General features: G+C 39.8%; 3 protein-coding genes across 3 annotated transcripts in view; 1 reads left to right on the top strand and 2 right to left on the bottom strand.

The window, feature by feature from the left end:
- LOC145500321 (uncharacterized) overlaps window positions 1–21,881 on the bottom strand; it is a 246,823-nt gene that overhangs the window by 144,847 nt on the left and 80,095 nt on the right. The window lies entirely within an intron of this gene.
- LOC145500099 (uncharacterized) overlaps window positions 1–21,881 on the bottom strand; it is a 121,699-nt gene that overhangs the window by 52,957 nt on the left and 46,861 nt on the right. The window lies entirely within an intron of this gene.
- LOC145500101 (uncharacterized) lies at window positions 568–21,777 on the top strand. The gene is made up of 12 exons (XM_081479587.1): window positions 568–870; window positions 1,411–1,513; window positions 3,584–3,669; window positions 5,225–5,288; window positions 6,660–6,985; window positions 7,571–7,712; window positions 9,477–9,802; window positions 11,182–11,326; window positions 11,511–11,689; window positions 19,969–20,112; window positions 21,008–21,155; window positions 21,662–21,777. Exons 1-12 carry the CDS (start codon window positions 568–570, stop codon window positions 21,775–21,777), a joined length of 2,082 nt encoding a protein of 693 aa, XP_081335713.1.

Raw genomic sequence — 21,881 nt, 5'->3', positions numbered from 1 at the left:
TCTAGCTTCCATCTTTCTAAGGTTCAATTACCAGCTGTTTTAACGAAGATGGTACTGGTCGGGAGATCGGGAGAAATAAACCTACACGACAACCCCAGCCCCTCTCTATTTAATCGTTCTCTTCCCCTTCCCCCATGACATTTTTGTTGGATACATGTATCTTCCGTGGCGTGTGGAGCATTTTTGTCAGTACAAAACACGTTCTAGTCATTTTATTGGCACTCACTTCTGCCTGACTACCCAACTTTAAATGTCTGAATAATTTGTTGCGAAGTTTGCTCAGTGAGCAAATCTATTTATCTCCACTTAATCATGACACAACTGAACAGCTTTACCGCCTATCAGCAGCTGTCCCTGCAATCCCCCCCCCCCCTCTTCCTCGCAAGAGATTTATTGTAATTCTTTTCTACCGAGATGAAGTTCCTTTGAAATATGTCAGTTTTCACACTGTATCATCTCACTAATGATTATAACATTACGATTTCCCTGACGAAAACCTTCTAAGATTTGCCATCAATCTCCAGTTTTTGTACAGTACAGTCCAACAATAAGAGAGAATATTGTCTGATGTCGCTCGGATTGGAAGATGGCCGAATTCAAGATGGCGCCATATCTGCCTCGTCTATTTTCAACAATCACTACGCCACCAAACTCGGTCGTTTAAACCTTGAAGTCAGAGCAGGTAACGCAGGTGCTGATGCTCATCAATGGCTACAGATTGATCTCGGTGGAGGAACAACTGTCACTAAAGTAGTCACACAGTACAAGGAAGACAAGATTATGATCAATGAATGGACTACCAGTTATGCTATCTTCTACAGCCCTGTCAAGTCCAACTGGGTGAACGTAATAACCCATGGAAAGAAAAAGGTATACGGCCATAAACACGATGTGATATAAAATAAAGTAGGGATTAAGAACTGATTACATAATGGTTAAGAAAAATTACCGTCGTATCTAATTGGGGAGACACGCAACTTGCTTATCTTGCCTTACTTGATTGTACCTAAAAACCATCACAATCTTCTACTCAAAAACTGTGTCATGCCTTTATTGTTATGCTTTCGCAATTGCTTTAAACCCTTATGCATGCAGATACAAAGTGTATTTTAACGGACAAGAAGTCAGACTTCGTGTGGGACACGTTCAGGATCAAGTAAATTCAGCAACTCCAGAAGTGATCGTACAAAATCATCCTAAAAAATGTTCATTGCCAATCAAATTTGGATCAAACTGCCAAGCACAAACCACATTCGGGTTTTTTCACTCTAAGTTTGAAATACTCAGTAAGATTAAATGTACGGATGAAATGGGCAGTATACAAAAAGTTGCATGAAGTTTAAAAAGCTTTTATTTTTGTAAGAGATTTTTGCAGGAAACTTCGACCGCAACTCCATCGTTTCTCACAAGATGCTCGCGGCCTCCCTTCTAAGCCAATCTGGTCAAAATCCACCCAGTGTCCTAATATGGATGGATGAGCATGCTCGTCGAGTTGTAAGCCTGTCTCATAAAGGTGAGGACAACATCTAACTCAGAATGCTAATTGCAGATTGCAAGGAATTTAACGGTACATACGGTTATATATTTCCCCGCAGGTCAAATATATGATCTTTCATATATTCACTGGTACACATTATACGCAAAAAATCTGAAATGGGCGAACGCAACATGTGAATAGAGGTTGGACTCTTTACAGGCGAGAACTTTGACGAAACTTCTCCTGTTATCATCAAGAGAGAAATACCGGCACGTCTTAGTATACCAAGTAGAAAATTATAGAAAGGTGGTTCAATATCCGTTAGAATCTTAAGTCTCATTGTTTAAGAGAAACCAGCTATAGAAGTGATTAATCCAACCCACGACGGATTATATCCCCGTTGCTCTACCGACCGAGCAATGATGCCAGAAGGGAGCAGGTCTTAAATAATTTGGTGGCTAACGCTCAGGAAGAAATTCACTGGTCATTTCCAGCTCTCTAAATTACTGCATACCTATTTGTTGATTTTTAATTTGTGTAAAGGTTACATAGTCGAGATCGTCAATCAATAACTAAGCATTTTATAACCGCTATAATAAAGACAGTATAATTTCATCTCAGGGCATCGAGGAAAACGATAGTTAACCAGGTGCAGTTCAAGGTGAAGATGACTTCAGTAGTGATGCATGTACTATGATGTCTAGCTTTTAAGTAAAGGACACTATGTAACAATTCTAGTTGAAGTTTAAATAAAGGCGTTGGGTTAAATCCGTTTAGTCTACTTTCATGAACCCTTATAGTATACGTGACAAAACGGCGGCTTGGAAGACATACAGTTGGAACGCTGGATGATAAAATAAACGTATTGACAGGCTTTCTATTGAAGTAAAAAATTATGTTTGAAAGTAGAAATGTGCACAAAATTGACGCAAATTTCTCACCTTAGAATAGACTGCAAGTAGTCTCTCTTTCACTAAAAACAAGTGAGCGTGCGAGCGTGACTGCGAGCGTGACATGCCAGGTCTTCCGACGCCCGCGCTATTATACTTGCGGCTTCGCTTGTAGCTAAGTACATGTCACTCGCACTCTGTTTTTTGATCATTTTCGATTGCAGGAGAAGCCGCGAGGTATACTCGTATTTCGAACTTTTCTTAGTTTAAAATAAGATTCTGCTGATTACTTTGTTCCCTACGCGTCTGTTACATGTAGTAGGACGAAGAGAGAAGGATTTCAGTACAATGGAATGAAATTCATGCGAGTTCTTTTGACCCGCAATGGAAATGTCTTCGTATGAGACAACGCGGTTGAACAAGCAATCGCGTCAATACGCATGTTTACATTGCGGACCCATGTAAGAGCTGGCAAAATTTATCATAACTCTTCTAATAGTTTAAAAAGTTCTTAGTTTTAGACCATTGAACAACGATGAACTTGCAAAAAGAGCGAGATCAATATTCCCAAATACGGAATCAGAACGACCTATAGTTAGACTAAGTGATTATTCTAATCTTATTTGTGAGCGGTCACCTTTGTGGACAGTATTACAAAATCGTATCAATATTTACCAAAGAGTTATCATTGTTGTATAGCTTGTTATGCCGCCCATCCTACTGGGCTTGCTTCATTCGCTCACGGTCGTCTTTTCTCTCTCTCCCATTTTCAAGGTTCGATTTTTAATTTAATTTATTGTCGTTTAATTAGCTATTCTTATATTGACCTGCACCAGATGTCCTTGCTTGAGTGGCCGTTCACGCAATGCTTGCAAACTTTAGCCATGCATTGAAAACCGGCGAGTTAAAGCTATATTTACACTTACTATGTACTTCTCGTAATTTTTTGGCCTGCGAATTTAACTATGAATTATCATCTGTAAAAAACTGGAGTTCAATTTATTGATATGCACAATTAGATTACGAAGATGTCAGTGCTATAAATAATTTGAGCGAGAATTTTCTCGCTATCTGAACAATAGCCAACGTTTATCACTCGATTCAATTCATAAAATATTTACTTTTAACTGCTACTTGGAAGTTCTGGTTTCTACTCTTACGTTTTCGTAAAATAAAAGTTAAGAATCAGTTAAGCGAACTGTTTTTCAATCTGAAGGAATGGTCCGTTGCTTGGAAATAATTGTGCTGATCTTTTTGGTCCGTGTTCCCAATCTAGAGGCCAAAATTACTCAAGCGAATCAGGTAAGTGAATTTGGAAACAAAAACGTTTGAACAATGAATAATTTTTTTCTTTAAACTAATGTATTAGATCAAAAATATAGTAAAATAGAATTCTGTAAGCAAATATAAGAAGTAAATGACGTTGTTAATTAGCGTGCAATTTCGTGTGGTTGACATAACAGCTTATTTTTAAGAGTTAAGTGAAAAAGGCAATCACCGCCGCGCATCGTTAAAAGTTGTGCTTTTAAAGCTGGTTTGAAACAGAGCTAGAGCGAGCTGTTGATAAAATGATCGAATTAAACGAGTGTTTTCGTTTCTTTGTCTTTGGGAGAACGCGAAAAAGTGGTTTGAACTGTTCTTCTACTCTTTTTAATTTGCAATTATTCAAGAATTCCGATTTGTCACCCTTCTTTTTCGCTACAGTGAACAATTTGATTATTACGGCATTTCACGCAGTGAGCGTATGTCATAAAATCAGCTCTTTCCCGGACGAAAGGCGTTTTGAGGCTGAAGAATAACAATCAGCATTCAGTCCCAAGCGTTTGTATACATTAGCTCTTCAACACGAGGTTGATATTTCTTGGTTCTGAATAGTAGAACGTGGATGCCACAACCAAGCCCTTTAGAATTACAACTTCCTGAAGAAGTGACATTAATGCCATTTTCATTCAGAGGACGTCATAACAGTGTGTCAATCTGTGCTCGAAATTTCAAGCGCTGAGCTTTTCGTCACATTTTGCTACTTTTTGTTTTGCCACTCTCTAACATTTCCACCAAGGAATGATTCGCCTAAATGTTGAGGCGATTATCTTCTTCGACTCTTCTTTCTACCATTCTTGATAAGTCAAGATTTCTAGAAGCCCAAGGTTAGTACCATCGCCCAGAATGCCACGACATATCCGGGAACGTGAAGAGAGGAGCGTAGGCCGCCTTTAAATTAGAGCGCCTTTGTTATCTTTATTAAACCTTGAGATTTACATCACAAATCAGACCGTTTGATTGACAGCCGCCGATTCATTGACGAGAGCAGTCGGAATTCCGAAAGCTTAATCTATGCAATTATTATTCCGCGCATTAAAAAACTGAGCTGTCGCGAAAGACAATAGCATTCTGGACGATGCGTTCTTTCAATTTTAAATTGGCCAGTTGCAAGATACTATTGTTATTTACAAAACATAATTATGTAGATATAAATGTATAATACTATGTAAATTAAATTAATTAATGTAGATCGCTATCCTAGTTCTTTCGATCATCCTACAAGAGAAATCGAAATTTTCATCCTTTTTATTATTACTGATTTTCATGCTTGCTCATTAGCTGGTGCAACTGCGTGTTTCCATGGGAAAAAACGCTTGTCTTAGTTTATGTCACGCATTTGACGACGCAGTTAAAAAAAAAAAATTAAAAAAAATTAAAAAAAATAAAGAGGATTTTTCTGAGTATCAGTGCTGTTCTCCATCTTGCAAATCCCATCTTCTGTATCGTTTTCTTGTCTTTTTTAAAATTAACTTTACCCTAACTTTGAACATTTTCTTTACAAGATTCACTGTTTTATGACGCTTTATTCTTTTAGCCATTAACCACTGGAGAACTGGCTCATGGGAAGCGAAGCGCTGTTCAAGCGAGATCCATTCTCGGTAAGACATTGAAATCTGACTGTACAGAACCTTTTTTAGAGATTGTGTAATATTCTCAACCAACCAAGACTTTGTACTAATCACAAATGAGTGTTAACCTTGCTATAAAACAGACTCGGAACATCTAAATCACTCAATAGGACTTTTGTACAGCATCAAAAGTTTAGTTCAGTTCACCATTAAATGACCAAATAAGTATATACAAAAAAGGGTTTCTTTCTGCCATCGTTTAAGTGTTCAAGCTAATAAATTCAAAATGAATTGACCAATTAATTATAAAGGAACTATTTTTCTTGTGGTCCACAAACGTATTATTTTTAGCCTGGAGAATATAACATGCAATGAGAAATATCTAAATAGGTAATAATTTAGTTAACAAACGTGTTGCTTTACCGAAGCGAGTACAACATGGAAAGACAAAATGAAATTAATGGTCATATCATATAAGGACTACATTTTATTAATATATAGGCCCCACATAAGGACTACATTTTATTAATATATAGCAAGGAATTTATTCATTCCTATCAACCCTTTGTTCGGTAAGCAGGCCACCTTATCAGTCGCAATTGGGTCGGGTCTAGTTAGTAATATACTTCCTAGTTATATAAGTCTAACCTATTATACCTTATTCAGTTAAACCTGAAGCTATGTTAAGGTTTCTTGATGTTTGCTTAGAACTGTTTTCAATTGAATGCTGAAAAACCAATCTCATTCATCACCATGGCCAATCACATAAGACATAGATAATTCAGCAGACCAATAAGAAACACTCGAACCAAATACATGAACTACACGTAGGCCGGCAGAAAGTGCGAGAAAATGTGTATGGGCGATTGAGTCGCGATTAGTTTTAGTTTTAATTAGATAAATAATATAAATCACTTTATTTCAAGTGCGGAAGTGTTTTAGCACTACTGTGCTAATTGGGGACATTGAAATAACGAAACAAATATTGTAAATTGAACAGAAACTTGTTAAAATTCCCAGCTAGTGAGAGGCGGACTTTACCAACGTGAAAGAGTTGTATCAGGGACCACCAAGCACCATTCCATTCAGTGACAAGGTGGGGGACTTGAACCCGGTACCTCCGGACTGCAAATCCAGTGCCCTAACCACTTTAGCCCACGCTGCCTCCATAAAAGTGGGAATCACAAAGCGTACATTACAGTAACGCAAAATCAAAGCAGATGCCAATTACTTTTGACACTCAATGAAAAGTACTCTAACAACAGATCAGTTAGATCATGAAAATACCTCGCGAACATAATACTGGGAAACCCTTCTTTATGGACTGCTAATTGGAATGAAGACAAAAACCCCCCCTGACTGAGAGTACTAGTTAGTTTTGCCACGATTTTTATTTTTCAGTTTACCGCTGTTCCCTTCCTCTCGGTGTAGAAAATGGTCAAGTACCAGATGGAGCATTTTCTGCTTCTTCCAGTTATAGTGCCAAATTAAGTCCTACCCGTTCCAGATTGAACATACATTCTGATAGCAAGGGATATGGATCCTGGGCAGCTAAGGCTAATGATGGCAAACAGTGGCTTCAAATAGACTTTGGGGAGCTGGTACAAGTGACCAAGGTAGCTACACAAGGACGACAAGACGCTGACCAGTGGGTAACCAAATACACTCTCTCTTACAGCTTGGACGGGATGCACTGGGCCGAGTACAAGGAAAACAGTGTCACGTGGGTAAGGGAAATATTTCAGCTTTGAAGGTTATATGACAATAAGTTGTGACCTGAATTTATGAAATAAAGCGAATTCTGTTTGGTTTCACTTTGAGTCACCACTTAACAATACAATTTGCTCTTTTGAGAGGCATTTCTGGTGAACTTGTGCACCATAAAACCTCTTGTAAGGCTTCTCATTGAAAGAGAAACATTGTAACTAATGTATGGTTACTTCCTTTAAATGGGTCCTTTTTAAAAAAGCCCAGTAGAGCTTGCTACTTCTTTGGCTTTTATACAATATATGCTAATGTTATCAGTTAGTATTTGTACAGTGTTGAGGGAAATGTTAATGGTATTTGTAGAAGGAAATTCTAGCTGCCTTTATTATAAAAGCTTTGCTAGATTGGTGCTGTCATTATATTTCTAGTTGTCAGCAGACACTCAGATCTGTTTCAGAATTTACTAACATTTGCTATACATCTAGATTGGCGCGCATTACTACTTTACACAACAGACTGTAAAAGCAACTCACGAACTTTAGTTGCTTCTTTCTTACTGTTGGGCGGTGATTCTCAACTTTTTCATTGCTCTGTTTAATTTTCAGGTTTTTCCAGCGAACAAGGACAGAAACACAGCTGTTGAACATTTACTCGTGACAGCATTCAATGCTCGACTCATTCGATTTCACCCCAAGACCTACCATGGACATACTTCTATGAGAGTCGAAGTGTATGGCTGCAGAAATGGTATGTGCATGAATCCTATATACATGCTAGAACATGCACCGCGTTAGATCCTAAAAGAAAGCTGGAAGGTCCTGTAAGTCATTTGGGGCGATCCATATTCCAAAACACTATGTGGCCGCTAGTTAGATCCCAATGCATAATAGATACTGCAATTTTCAAGAAATCATTGTCGCGTATCAGCTCATCTTTGATTAAAAGAAATGTACATTGTTTAACGAAAGTTTGTTCACTCCTCAATCACCAAAGATTTGGCATTTTAGATAGTTACATGTTTAATTGTTTCTGATATATAGACAATAGCTTCCATAGGCCTACGGGCAATTTTTTCCAGCGGAGGAGGTGAATTACTTTCCCAAACAATTTTCGCAAGTTGCCCAAATTTCTACAAAACAATAAAACATAAACGAGGGTCATAGACAACATAATATTGGCCTGCATATGCAGTGAAAATAATCTTACATTTCAATCCACAGTGAGAATCAGTTCTTGTATATGAATCTTACAAGTAGAAAACAATAAAAGAAATAACTCAGGCTGTCTCTGCCATTGCGACGGCCAAAATATCAATACTTCGATCCATGTCATTGTTTGGTACAGAGTTGGCATATTTCTCTCAACGTTAATCAGTGCGATGTTACTGACACACTGTTGCCCCATATGCTGTTGCGGAAGTAGGTTTTCATTCTGCGCAACGCCCTAAATGATCCGCGCTCTGCAAAACACGGTGCAGCAGGTATCACTCCAAGAATATTCACCACATTGGAAAACTCTGGCAACATGTCAAAAACTCAACAGAAAACTCCCGTACATTTTCTGCTCGGCTTCCTGAATCTCCCTTCGATTTCGTGAAATTTAGCGATGCGGGAGAAGCTTGCTTTATCAGGCGACTCCCTGCGACAGATATCTCCCAAAGCACAGAGTATTTCCTGGTCATTCCCCTGAACCTGACCTAAAGCTCTGACAGCAACTTGTCGAGGGACGCATAGTAAGTGTTAATGCTTAAAAGGTGGGCAATGATAATGAAAAAAAATACCAAATTCTTACAAAGTAAAGCTTTTGTCTAGTGACAATGTAAGACACCAAAAAATAAGAGGTGTTAAGAAAATGCCGACTCGCAATCTTTTTGAGTATTGAGTGTCAAAATGTTGTATATTGATTACCAGTATTGTTATTCTCTGTTTTTAGTGGCACTGTAATTTCTCGAAACAAATGGAAACGTTTTAAAAAACCGTGTCCCAAATTTCTCTTGTTGCCCCAAAAAACTGACTTGCCCAAATTTGTTTGAGGGGGGGGGGGGGGGGTCTGCAGCCAACCCAGTCCCCCCGGCCCGTACACCTATGATAGCCTCCATTTGACGCGAAAATACGCTTGGATATTTGTCCTCGAACATTATCTGTTCCGAGAAGCGAATATTTTCTCGAGAACGTCACTCGAGGAAAACTGTGAGCTTCGAGGAACAGGTCCGTGTCCAAGGACAAATATCCGAGCATATTTTCGCGCCAAATGGAGGCTATTGTATTTGTTGTCTTTCAGATGTTTTTCGCAACTCGCGCGGTTTTGAAAAGTGGGGAATATCACTCAGATATTCCCCACTTTCAAGTAGCTGGGGCATATTCAGCCACGTAATGCGTTTAGACGAATCGTTTGCTAACGAAAATATTTGATGGATTATAATTGCTGGTATTGTATGAATGCTTAACGGGATAATGACAGATCAGAATTGCTTGTCAAAAATATGAGCTTATTGCAATTTTTTTCTTTTAGTTCACAGTTGTTCAGTGTCACTCGGTATGGAAGACAAACGCATCCCTGACGGTGCGTTTACAGCTTCTGGTAGTTATGACAACAGGCACAGACCTTCACTTGCAAGACTGAACATTTTGTCTGATGGCAAACATATTGGTGCCTGGTGTCCAAAATATAAAAGCACTAATCAGTGGCTTCAGATAGACTTGGGAGAAATCACTGCAGTTACAAAAGTGGCAACTCAAGGCCGGTACAACTCTGAGGACAGGGTTAAAACGTACACTCTTTCATACAGTGTGGATAGAATGCACTGGACTAGCTACAAACAACGTGCTACTGAAAAGGTAAGTTACATACAGAGGATATAACATGGCCGTGCGCAGATACGAAATGTTTCTTCGAGTGTTGAGAAACATTTCACGAGTGAGCTCAGTTAACCAATGATATACGAAACCATTTCACTTTCGCTGCGAAAGGCGCGATTTATTATGTAACCATAGCAACGTTGTTCTTTTTACTTGTGAAGAAAACATGTTATTTTGACTTGCGAAGATATCATGTTTTCGCGCGAAAGCTCACTTGGTATTTCGTTGTGTTTATATAATAAGTAACCTTTATGAAATGTCCACTAGTGTAATAATCCTCTTTATATATTTTCCTATTATTCATTTTCCACGAAATGGACGGTGTTGACATGATCCAGAAAATAAACACCGCGAGACCAGCAGGCCTGAATGTGCAGTCGTAAAAATGAACATAGTATAGTTTGAAGTAATATAAATAACAAGTCATTCTAAATTTAAAAGCAGTTTTCTTGCCCATATCAATATATTGCTTTTATATCTGTGATCAATTTGATTTCCCAATCAATTTACAACTGAGATATCCATCCCACTCCTTCCCTTTTAGCACCCGCAATTTTTTTGCCACCCTTAAAATGAAAAAATGGGTGTTCAAATTGATGCATTACTCTACAGTGAACAGTTTTGACGGTCGGTTGTCATTCCCTGAAATACAAATGTTTAACTGATGCGCTTGATATTGAAGTATTTGTTGTCAAATAGTTTTGTACCTTCCAAAATACAGAGATAATGTAGTCTCTGTCAGTGAATTTCTTGTCTTTCTGTGGGATTGTGCTTTTCTCTTTTTAGTACATACACCATGCAGTCTTAAATTCACGTTATTAAGTCCAAAACTCAACGCTCAGGAGAGTGCTTACTAGGTACAAAGGTTTTGATTAAGACCTTGATGAGAGTAGACCTTAGCAAGGGCTATTAGAATACACAAAAAAACTGAGGGTAGCCACGTATTTTGCCAAGATAATTGACCAAATCTTGAACAAAAATGCTTGCTAACTTCTGCATTTTTCTGAAAAAGCAGAAGACGTTTCTTCACAGATTTCTAGGTTCACTGGATTTGGTCAGAGTAGCAAAATTTTGTTTGGATTTTAGACGCACGCTTGGTAGCGTAGTTGCTTACATCAATCTCAACCCTAGCACGCGAGTGGTGCGTAAACCATGTTTTGCGTTACACTCTTAAATTTCTACAATATAGATCGAAGTATACATCGAAGTATGCCCTTGTGGGACTAAACATGCCTCCCTTTAGTTCCTTGTGGAACTAAAGGGAGGCATTTTTCGACTAGGCAGTATCAAGTATGACTGAATATGTATTGAAATCTGGCATTTGATGGAGCTAAACTATCGGTTGCTATTAATTTCAGGTCTTTGCTGGGAACACTGACAGAAACACTGTCATTGCACACTCCCTTAAGCCTCACATCGATGCTCGCTTTATCCGCTTTCATCCAAAGACCCACAATCACAACATACCTTGCCTGAGAGTTGAACTGTATGGCTGCCGAAAAGGTAAGTTTATTTGCTGACAAAAAGCCTTAATCTCTCGTCTGAAAACTGGCGCTGAATGTTTTTACTGCTAAATGAGATATTTATTCTCCACTGCTTGCATGTTTTTAAAGCCCTTCATAAGGTCCCAATTTATTCTCGCAAAAGGTGTTTTTTGGAGATTCTTATTAGCGTGATCTTCCTCCAGTGAAAAACTGTCTTATGCCTGTGGGAGTGGAGGACGGTAGAATTCCTGACGAAGCATTCACAGCTTCATCCTCGGACAGTTCCGGCTATCTTCCAAATAGAGGCAGACTCAACTTATTACCAAGTGGCGGGAAATATTGTTGGGCAGCTGGTCAGAATAATGCCAACCAGTGGCTTCAGGTATGAACTGTTCATTTCACGAAGTAAAGCAGTGTTGCTCGAAAGTGAGCTTGAAAGTAAGATTCATTTTTGTGAAATCTTTTTTCCCCTGCACACAGTTTCTGAATGCAAAGCTAGATTCCTCAAACAGAAACATGATAACAAATTTTTGCACTCCATTCCGAATGGTTCCCCAATCCCCTATACAGAGAGATCCTCTGGGTAAAATCCATAATCACGGTGCGAATTAGAGAAGATTATATAAATATTGATTTCTAGAGTAACCACAACCTATAAACTCAAGGGATGTTTTAGGAGACCCTCCAAATCAAATTTACGGAATAGAGTAGCAGTCAGAAAAGCAGCTAAAAGCGTGAATGCTAGAATTACTTGAGGAATTGTTGGTTTTCATTGAAAATTTAAATCGTAACTATTCAATAAATATAGTCAACATTCCGAGATATCATAGATGACTGATATATAAACAACTTTGCCAAGATAAGGTTTGTGTGGGTATAAGATCTCAACGCCTAGAAATTTCCACGTGTATATTATCTATGCGTCCGGTTAATTTAGTAAGTATTCATGAGTATTGTTTGTATATAATGGTCATAATGCGTTGGAATGCGGCGTTGCCACTTGTAGCATAATGTAATTTGTTCTAATAGTTCTTCGCAGTTGCAGCTTTTTTAGATAATTTCGCCGTTGGCAGTTCATTTTAGTTTTCGTGGTGCACATCGTGAGTGCGGGTCATCCTGAAGCACCTACAGCAGTTTTGTTTCGCTTTACGGGACCTTACTAGCGTCTTGACTGTTGCTCAACAAGTGACTTGTTCGTCAGATCTCAATAAAGTGCAGACGTCCACAGCTTCGTTTACCAACGTTCGATGGAAACCCAGTGAAGTGCCTTTACCCTTTTCCAAGGAAGCTAAGTCTCACCACTTAAGTGATTGGTGACCATGGTCTCGACACAGAAGAGGATAAGAGCATTAACATTGACACTTCTAAAGAAACGCTTTCTGTTTCACCTATCAGCAGCTCGTGCGTCTTATGCAGCTTCAACCATGTACTCGAGGACTGAAGATGGTTAAGAAGCCGCCCTTGCCAGGAACACATTAAGTTTTTAGCATCAAAAGGTCTCTGTTTTGGATGTTTTTTTTTTTTCGATAACCACGCTGCAAAGAACTGCCTTCAACAAGACTGCACTCGTGTGAGTTTATACCAATTGTCCAAATTCCCACTGTGCTTCACACTCGCTCTCGTGAAAGGGTGAATGGTCAAACCAGCAGAGAGGAGCGAAAAGGTGTTGGCAGCAGTGCAACCAAAGTACGCAATGGCATGGTCAGCACTGGTAACTCGTCATGTAGTTTAACTGGGACCGGATTTCTAGGAAAGGCATGGCGCTCCTGCCAATGAAAGTTAAAAGCAAAGTTAGTGATACCGCAATTAGGACGTACGCCGTCTTGGACAGCGGCGCGCAGTAGTTTTACATTCTGCAAGGAATCACTAATGAAGCAACTTGGCAATGACGGTTTTAAGACCAAACTCTCCTTTACCACACCAGAAAAGCAGACTTGTTGACAGCTTTCTTGTCCGAGACTTCTGGGCTATCAATCCTCTACTCCAGAACCGTCATAAAAGACGATATTTCATCTCAAGAAGATGTTGATGAGCGGCTTCACCAGAGTAGTGTTTACCTGCCTGGCGTTACTGCAGAGATCGACTTGTTAATTGTAAATGATGTCAGAGGGGTCCTCGAGCCACTGGAGGTCAAGAATAGTGAAGATTAAGGTCTCTATACCACAAGAATTCGCAACGGCTGGGCAGTAAATGGGAACGTGTTGCAGTAATGGCAGACACTGAAGCAATACCGCATCAGGTTACATCAGCAGACTTTGAGTGCTCCTCTCTTCACTTCCTGTGTTCGCCGGATGAAAGTTTATTGCATAAGAAGAATACCTTATGACCGTCCACCTCTTTGGCACTGCGCCCTCCCCAGCCTGTTCAAATTTTGCCCTCCGTAAAACAGCCGAGGATAGAGCCAAGGATGTCTGTGCTGATGTCTTAAATACGGTCATACGGAAAATTTGCGTAGACGACTATCTAAAGCCGGTCTCTGCCTTCAGTCAAGGATGCGGTTTTTCAAGTCGGCAAGTTCTGCAGCCTACTACAGCAAAATGGTTCTCGATTAACAAAATGGGTCAGCAACAGCCCTGAAGTTTTAGAAAGTATTCCCACGTCAGAGCGCGCACAAGAAGTCAAGAACCTAAGCCTCCAGAAGGATGAATTGCCAATCGAACGGGCACTTGGCTTTCAGTGGAGTGAAGAGTCCGACAGATTTGGTTTTAATACTAACGTCAAATCCAGACCACCTACCTGGTGGGGCATCTAGTCCGTTGTTGGGAATAGCCTTCGACCCCTTTGACTTCGAAGTACCCCTTGCTCTGAAGGTCAAGAAAATTATCCAGGTCCTATGTCGAATATAGGTGCCGTCAGGACCAAGAAATACCGACAGAGTGTGTTGGCAGAGACTTCCCTAAGTTGTCACAGTTTACTATTGATCGCTACTTCAAACCAGTCAACTTTGGCAAAATAGTGTCCAGTCAGCCGCATCACTTTCTAGACGCCTCTAGAATTGGTTTTTGGATCGGTCCCATATCTGTGCTTGTCTGACGGTACCGATGGAATTTGCTACACAGTCCTCCAAGACAAGTCACGCCTCTCTAATGAGTCAAAGTCCATCGTTTAGACCTTTCAGCCACAACAATAACAGACTAGTTGGATAGCCATCTGAAGAGAGGGCTGGAGCTGCATCTAACCGCGAAGACTGTTTTCTGCACGGACAGCACATCAGTGTTGCGCTACGTCAGGAACCAAACCAAGCGATTCCACACGTTTGTTGTTAATTGTATCGAAATCATACGGGACGATTCGAAACCAGACCAGTTGAGGCATGTGAGGGAAGGCCTGAATATAGGTGACGATTTTTCAAGAGGGTTATCGGCAGAATCTTTTCTTAGTTCTGAGCCCTGTGTACCAGGGGGCAGCGTTTCTCTGGAAGCAGACAGAGCTGGGGTCACGTGTTTCTTTGTCAGTGGGCAATATTTCAGATGCAGATTTACAGTGAAGGTGTCTACGTGACGTCAGGGGTTGTGCCCTTTTTTTCTTTGGTAGAATACTTTAGAAGATGGTCTTCCTTGCAACGTCCCGATCTCAAAAGGTATCTGGCAGATATCTACTGGAAAAGACGTTCCAAAGATTACATCCCGTGACTTAAAAAAGACAGACGTGCCTACGACCACGTAGAAATTTAGCTGTGGATACGTCGTGTTGGTTTCTGTTGAGAATTCTCATCTTAATTCGTGGCACCTTTGAAAAATCGTCGAAGTTCTTGCTAAAACCTCAAAAGCATATTTTTGGGGAAATGATGACGTCACACGGAGACCGGCAATCCCTCAGTCGAACACTGTAAATTTACCCCCGATTCCTCGAACTAATTTTCAAACCAATTTTGGTTTTCCTTGTGGGTTCGAAATATCGGGATTCCAATGTAGTTGTATTTCTAAAACGTCAGACAAGTATGCAAAACGTGTTTACTTCAATGTCACATTTAACTCAAAGAAATGATCACATTAAGCCTAAATTACAAACTGTGTGAATATAAAATCAAGGCAAATTTCCTTCTTTCTGTACTGGCCTGTTAAAAATGCTCAATTTTGCATGCATCTCATCCGCCATCTTAGTTGATCAAGCGGTATTTCGAACTTTCCTAGTTTTCACCAAAATGTGAACTTAAAGCATATTTGTGAAAATAGTTCACTAAAAGGGTCTTTTGACGCAATAAAAGGAATCATGTAGTCAAGTTCTCCATATTTACAGGCAGTGGCTCTTAAGAGTGAATGCCTATAAAAATGGACCTAAATCGCCTATCAATGGCACAGGTCGAAAAATTGATTTCGCTTGCATTTTGTCCATAGATAGGTCCTAGTAAGAATAGAAACGGACCATAGTTAGTTTCTGCTAATACAGCTTTCTTTGGTAGAAATACGCCAAAAACGATTTCGACCCGACTGGGCTCAAAATCTACTTCTGGTTTTGTTGAATTTTCCGAATATTTGATTGCTTCGCGCTCCGCAGAACAACTACTTGAGAATCTTTCAATGGATTTTATATTCAGTTCAGGTCTTGGTAGTATGACTGAGGGAAAAATAAAATAAATCAAAGTTAGTTTTGAGCCCGAAAAGAGGTAAAACTGAAACGCAAAATTTTACACTATGTCGCAAGAGAATTATTGCTTAAAAACATCGCCATATTTTTCTATGGGCTATAACTTTAAATACCATAAAAACACTTTCTACGGGTTAAATATACACCCACCTGTTAGGATATCAAAAAATATCTCTGGGCAAATGGTTTCAAGTCGCCCGCCTTGGCCTGTGTTTCTCATAGATTTTGCCCAAAATCCGCCGTTGGAATGTAAGCAATTGCGTGACGCGGATAGCCACTCTCGAGTAAAATATTCGTTTCCAGCAATCCGATGAAAGCAATTTTTGAAACGTTGTGTGGATAAAATAATGGAAAATGTTTTTTTTGTTGTTGTTTTTTGTTTTGTTTTTTTTTGTTTAACTTAGTATAAATATATATGTTTTTTCATTTGCATTGCGACACCCACGACATCCATGATAAAGAACGTTACTACAGTACTCCGGGAAATGATTTTAACACTTGTTTATTTTATTGATTTCACTGATAACTTACAACACAGTAGCAGTTTCAGAGATACGCTTAACCAATCCTCTATGATTTATGGCAACTGAATCATTGACTGACAAATAAAGTCAAGCGGAAATACCATAATTTCTATAGACTACTAACTGCGTGACGGCATGTCAGCTCTTCTAGCTGTGTAGAAAATTTGTACCTACACAATATGCTCAAACTCAGCTAGAAAACCCGGAATTTCTTGAATTGAATTAGCCGAGGAAGAAATTGCGTTTAAGTTGCAATCATACTGGGAAAAAAATCCATCTTTTCTACTTTGGTTGTTTGATCAATTAACTGAAATTTGCAGATCAAAATACTGGTAGACAAATAAACATTACAGTGGTCGATCTAGGACTAGGTTTACAATAACGGAGTTCCCGAATTCATCAATTTTAGAGTATTCGGATTAGTAGGGGTTTACAGTGAAAGGATATTCGGATTCTTAATCGTTTATACACGACGATAACTCCGGGAACATTCATGATGGAATGGTTAACAAGCAGTTTGTTGCCTCGACAACGAGAAACAAAATGCCTCCGAAAATAAGGCTAGGGGTAGGTTGAGACAGTCTGAAGTTTTCTTTCAACTCGCTGACCACGGTACTGTTGTCCATCATGCCAGGTTCCTCCAGGTATTTACTTAGGGTTTAGGGTCGAAAACCGTCGAGGTTTTCGATCGTGCCATCGTCGTCATCTGCGCAGTAAAGTATAAATTGGGCACGGTTTCTGAGGAGTATGGCATTACCCATTATAAAAGTGATTACCTACACCTGAAACAGCACGAGGTAATCACCCAGCGACCGCCATCAAATGGCCATCAATGCGCCTACGACTCGACTACGACTGGATCATGTAATCCGCCATTTTCGTTCCACCGCAAACTCAAAAGATCACAGGCGGAAAAATATCTGGATTCGAGAGAAAATCGTTCACACGACAAAACTCTCCGGATTCAAAAGTTTTCGGATTCAAAGTTCCCACTTTAAATTCCGGATTCAAAATCTTCGGAGACACGACCAAACCGGGGGGTTTTTATTTCGGTTTCGTCCACTTTTGTGTAAATGGCAAAATCAATCCGGCACTAAAACATTCTGGATTCATCACGAATCCGGAACAATTTCCTCTAGTGTAAACCTGCAATCCTGGCCATAAGTTGTTGGGACACCTCCCATTTTTGCGCACTGAAACCCACGATTTCAACTACGTCCTTAACGTTTTAGAACAAAAGATGAATGGAAGCAAGTACAATTGACCCTCCCCCCCCTCTCCCCTAGCAATGTTGCATGAAAATGAAGCTATTCTGAAGACTAGATTGGATGTGGGAAAAAAGGAAAAAGGGACAATAGAAAGTGGTTACACAGTTGTGTTGGAACCAAACGCGATTGCTGAAAAATCGCTATTATTGGAATAAGACGTGAATATCTATCTTATCGTCTCTTTAGTTCGAGAATACTGTTCTAGGAGGCGAACAACTCTTGAAACGAGGCTATTCTGAGGCTATTGTCAAGGATTTTTTTTCTTCAAGATTTTTATCAACATTGACAGGGGGAGGGGGTAGGCGGGCTTGCGCGGTTTTGGTCTTAAGAGAGGCTGCCTGTGAAGTCATCTGCCGTAACTGTCCCAATACTTTTGACCAGGATTGTAGTCTTAAATGAACAGCGAACATCCATCTTGTTTTGTTCGCGGAAGTCGGTCACAGAGGAGCGAATTTCAATGAAATATATATATAATTTGATTAAGCAATTAGCCAAAAATAGGTTGGCCGCCAAAACAGTTTAGGGTTTAGCCTAACTTTAACCTTAAGTTTTAAGACTGAAGAAAAAAAGGAAAAAGCACTGAGCATTTCAGTTGTTTGAAACAGAAACATTCGCGCACAATGAACTATGTATAGTACGTGGGTAACCAGGAAAGCAATCCGTCCAGCACAGTAATTGTTCAAATTAACAGCTTACCGAGACACTCGCACTGTCGATGCCTCTTATTTATGACTTTTAGGATTTGTTTACTTTACTTTTTCCGACTTTTTAGCAGGAGAAAAAGCACTAAATGTGCTCGCACAAATAAAAAGGTTTAACCGAAAATCGATCCGTCGAAATCAACAAATGCAAATTTAACCACTGTAGCGTTCCTTCAGATCACGTAAGGCTACAAACCAACAATATCAACTTTTCATTACGCTTAACAAATGAACTTAGAACGATTTTCTTTCTAGAACTCGTTCTTGTAATTAAAATGATCAGAGAAAGAACGACAGCCTAAAACGACATAGCAGTAACACCCGAACTGCGAGTAAATTGCTTTTAATTGGCGTTTTTAATCAACGAAATTTCCAAAGCGATGACTTTCAAAATATAAAAGTTAAAAGTGGTCCATTATGTTTTCCTTTTTTCACCCAAATGTTCTAAGATAGCCATCTGCGGTTTGTTGGAAACGAATTATGTATTCAGGGTGACCGCCAGAGTCACGCAATTGTTTACATTCTCACGGCGGTTCAGGGAAAAATTCATGAGAAGCACAGGCCAAGGCGGGCGACTTAAAACCATTTGCCCAGAGATATTTTTTGATTTTCAAACAGGTGGGTGTACAGTTAACCCGTATAAAGTGTTTTTATGGCATTTAAAGTTATAGCCCATAGAAAAATATGGCGATATTTTAGTGCTATAATTCGTTTGAAACACGTCGTAATATTTTCCGTTCGTGTTCGATCTCGTTTCAGGCTGAAACGAAGCCTCGATTTATTTTATTTTTCGCTCAGTCATACCATGAAGACCTGAGCTGAATGTAAAGACCATTGAAAGATTCTCAAGTAGCTGTTCTGCGGAGCGCGAAGCAAACAAATATTCGGAAAATTCAGCAAAACCGGAAGTAGATTTTGAGCCTAATCGGAAAAAAATCGTTTTTCGCAAATTTCTCCCCAAAAAAGCTGCATTAGCAGAAACTAACTATGGTCCGTTTGTTTACTAGCTAGGGCCAATCTATGGGCAAAAAATGAGCAAAATCGATTTTTCGACTTGTGCCGTTGTTTGGTCCATAATTATGGGCACTGGCTCTTAAATGGTTGTCCCGTAGGTCAAACGATGAATTATGCTAAATGAACAGTTATTGTACTACAAGAAGTATATTTTTTCAATTTGTCGAAGCTCTGGAGTAATAATTATAACTTAACGTTTCAATAGCAAAACTTAATGAGTGATGTTTCTGTTACTTTATGGCCGCCATGTTAGTGCCCCTCATGGTGGCACCAACATGGCATCTCCGCAAATTTTGGCTGAAACATTTATGAAATGAATGAAAACCGCAGAGACCTAAATCTTGGCAACGTTTTCTATATATCAATCATTTGTAATATGCCATATTTTTGACTTTATTCAATAAATGCTAAAGATTTTTATTTTTTATGAAAACCAGCAATGTTTTGTATCTTTTAAAGGAAACTGTTTGGCACCGTAATCTGCTGAATCTTTGATTTTCAACTTAACGTTATTAGAGATCAGAGACGCAATATTTTCCCACCTTATAAGAAATTTCATTATTTCAGGTAAACCTGGGCCAGTTGTACGATATAAGAGGCGTGGCCACTCAGGGTCGACATGATGCTGATCAATGGGTGACTAGTTTCTCATTGGCTTACACCGCAGACGACTTCAACTGGGTTTACATCCGGGAAAACAGTCAAGTCAAAGTAAGTTAAAAACAAGAGTCCTGAAGATGACATTGCTACGGTAGAAGCAGTATCCATTTTTATTGCACAAAGTTTACTGTGGAATGGTGCTCCAACCAACAGAGTTACCCGGCTAAGCGAGTCAACTTTTCATGAGTTTCTTTATAAAACGCATTAAGGCGTTGAAATATTAGATAAGGTAACCCGCTTTCCCGGGGCACCCTGTCTACTTTCCCGAGGCACCCTTCTAGGTGTTCTTTTGTCATGTAAAAGCCTCGACCCACCTGGGTTTCCCGGCAAGCCTTGGTGAAAAGACCGTGAAAGCAGGGCTATAATCCAAGGCAGCTTTCCACGTTACTACCTCTACTGACTACGCTCGCTCAATTAATAGAGTGCAAAATAATAGCACTACTCACTCAAAGGCAGCCACAAGAGGAACGAGTGATAAAATATTAACCTTGCCGCCAAAACATTTCTTTTTTGCGCCATCTTGTTGCTCTGCTTGGCGACCGTCTTAAAAGATACCCACTGACTATCCTGCTTAGGTGAGTTGTACATAAAGGCGAGCTATGTTTCAAATCTCCTAGCCGTGTAGCCCCGTTAGCCGGGGCACTCTGCCTCCATGTACGGGGACTAAATCTATTTAACAAGCTTACTTGGAAGCCAACTGTTTTGAAACGCGCTTAAAAGAACACAAAAAGCCCGGGATTTTGAGGATTTAGTATTATGGTAGTTTTAATACGGATTGAAAAAAGATCAGTACAGTTAATTAATATCAAAACCCAGCAGGCACTGATCCATAGACTGACTGGTAGACTGAGTGACTAATCAATCGCGTAACTGATTTATTGATTGACTGACAGCTAGGTGGATTCCTTAATCTTGTGATTGATTGACTGACACATTCTATCTGCAGACGTTTCTCGGCAATACCGACAGATCTACGGTTACAAAGCATTTCTTCAGTCCAGACACCCAGATTTTGGCCAGAAGTGTTCGGTTCCATCCTAAAGCTTGGGCTGGTCACATCTCGATGCGAGTGGAGATTTATGGTTGCCAAGAAGGTAAAACGATTGACTTCTTTTTCTTTGTTTTCCCAAACCTTTTAAAAGAACACAAGAGTTGAATTTGCGTCATTGTTTAAATCAGCTCTTTCTTAAGCCCCTGCCAAACGATTGCAACATTGTTGGGCGCAACACGGTGCGCGCATTTGGCCACCCTGTTGCAACGTCTTGGGCCGGGTGTTGTTGGCATCAGTTTGAAAACGGTCCAATTTGAGCAAACAACAACCAAAATGTCACCACACGTCGGAACAGGGTAGCCAAACGCGCGCGACATGTTGCGCCCAACAATGTTGCGATATGTTGGGTTGAAATGTTGCGATCGTTTGGCCGGGGCTTAACTATAGACGGATTGGTTTGGTTCCCGCGTTGCAACGATGAGAAATCCACACACCATCTCTTAATATCCTCAATGGAGGATCACTGTCAGCTCACCTCACCTATCCTTCATGAATAGATGTCACATAAGGTCTTTACAGAGCGCTTTCATTCTTTTCTATCTGCTGCAGCTCTTCGTACTTCCTTCCAGGATTTCCAGCCAGCCTCGTTCCCTTCTTTCTCTACCGTACGTCTCCAGGTGGTTGGAGGGTCACTTTATGTTATGTTAAATATTCTACTCTGTTAGGTACTATCTATCTACTAGGTCTTGACTTACTGTCCTTTTTAGAAGCTGAAGTACTCTATATGTGAATTTCCTCATATGTCTTCTGTAAGATTTTCATTTTCCGG

Source organism: Orbicella franksi, chromosome 10 (assembly GCF_964199315.1).
Source record: "Orbicella franksi chromosome 10, jaOrbFran1.1, whole genome shotgun sequence".
NCBI lineage: Eukaryota > Metazoa > Cnidaria > Anthozoa > Scleractinia > Merulinidae > Orbicella > Orbicella franksi.
This window is presented reverse-complemented; position numbering and strand designations above follow the sequence as displayed.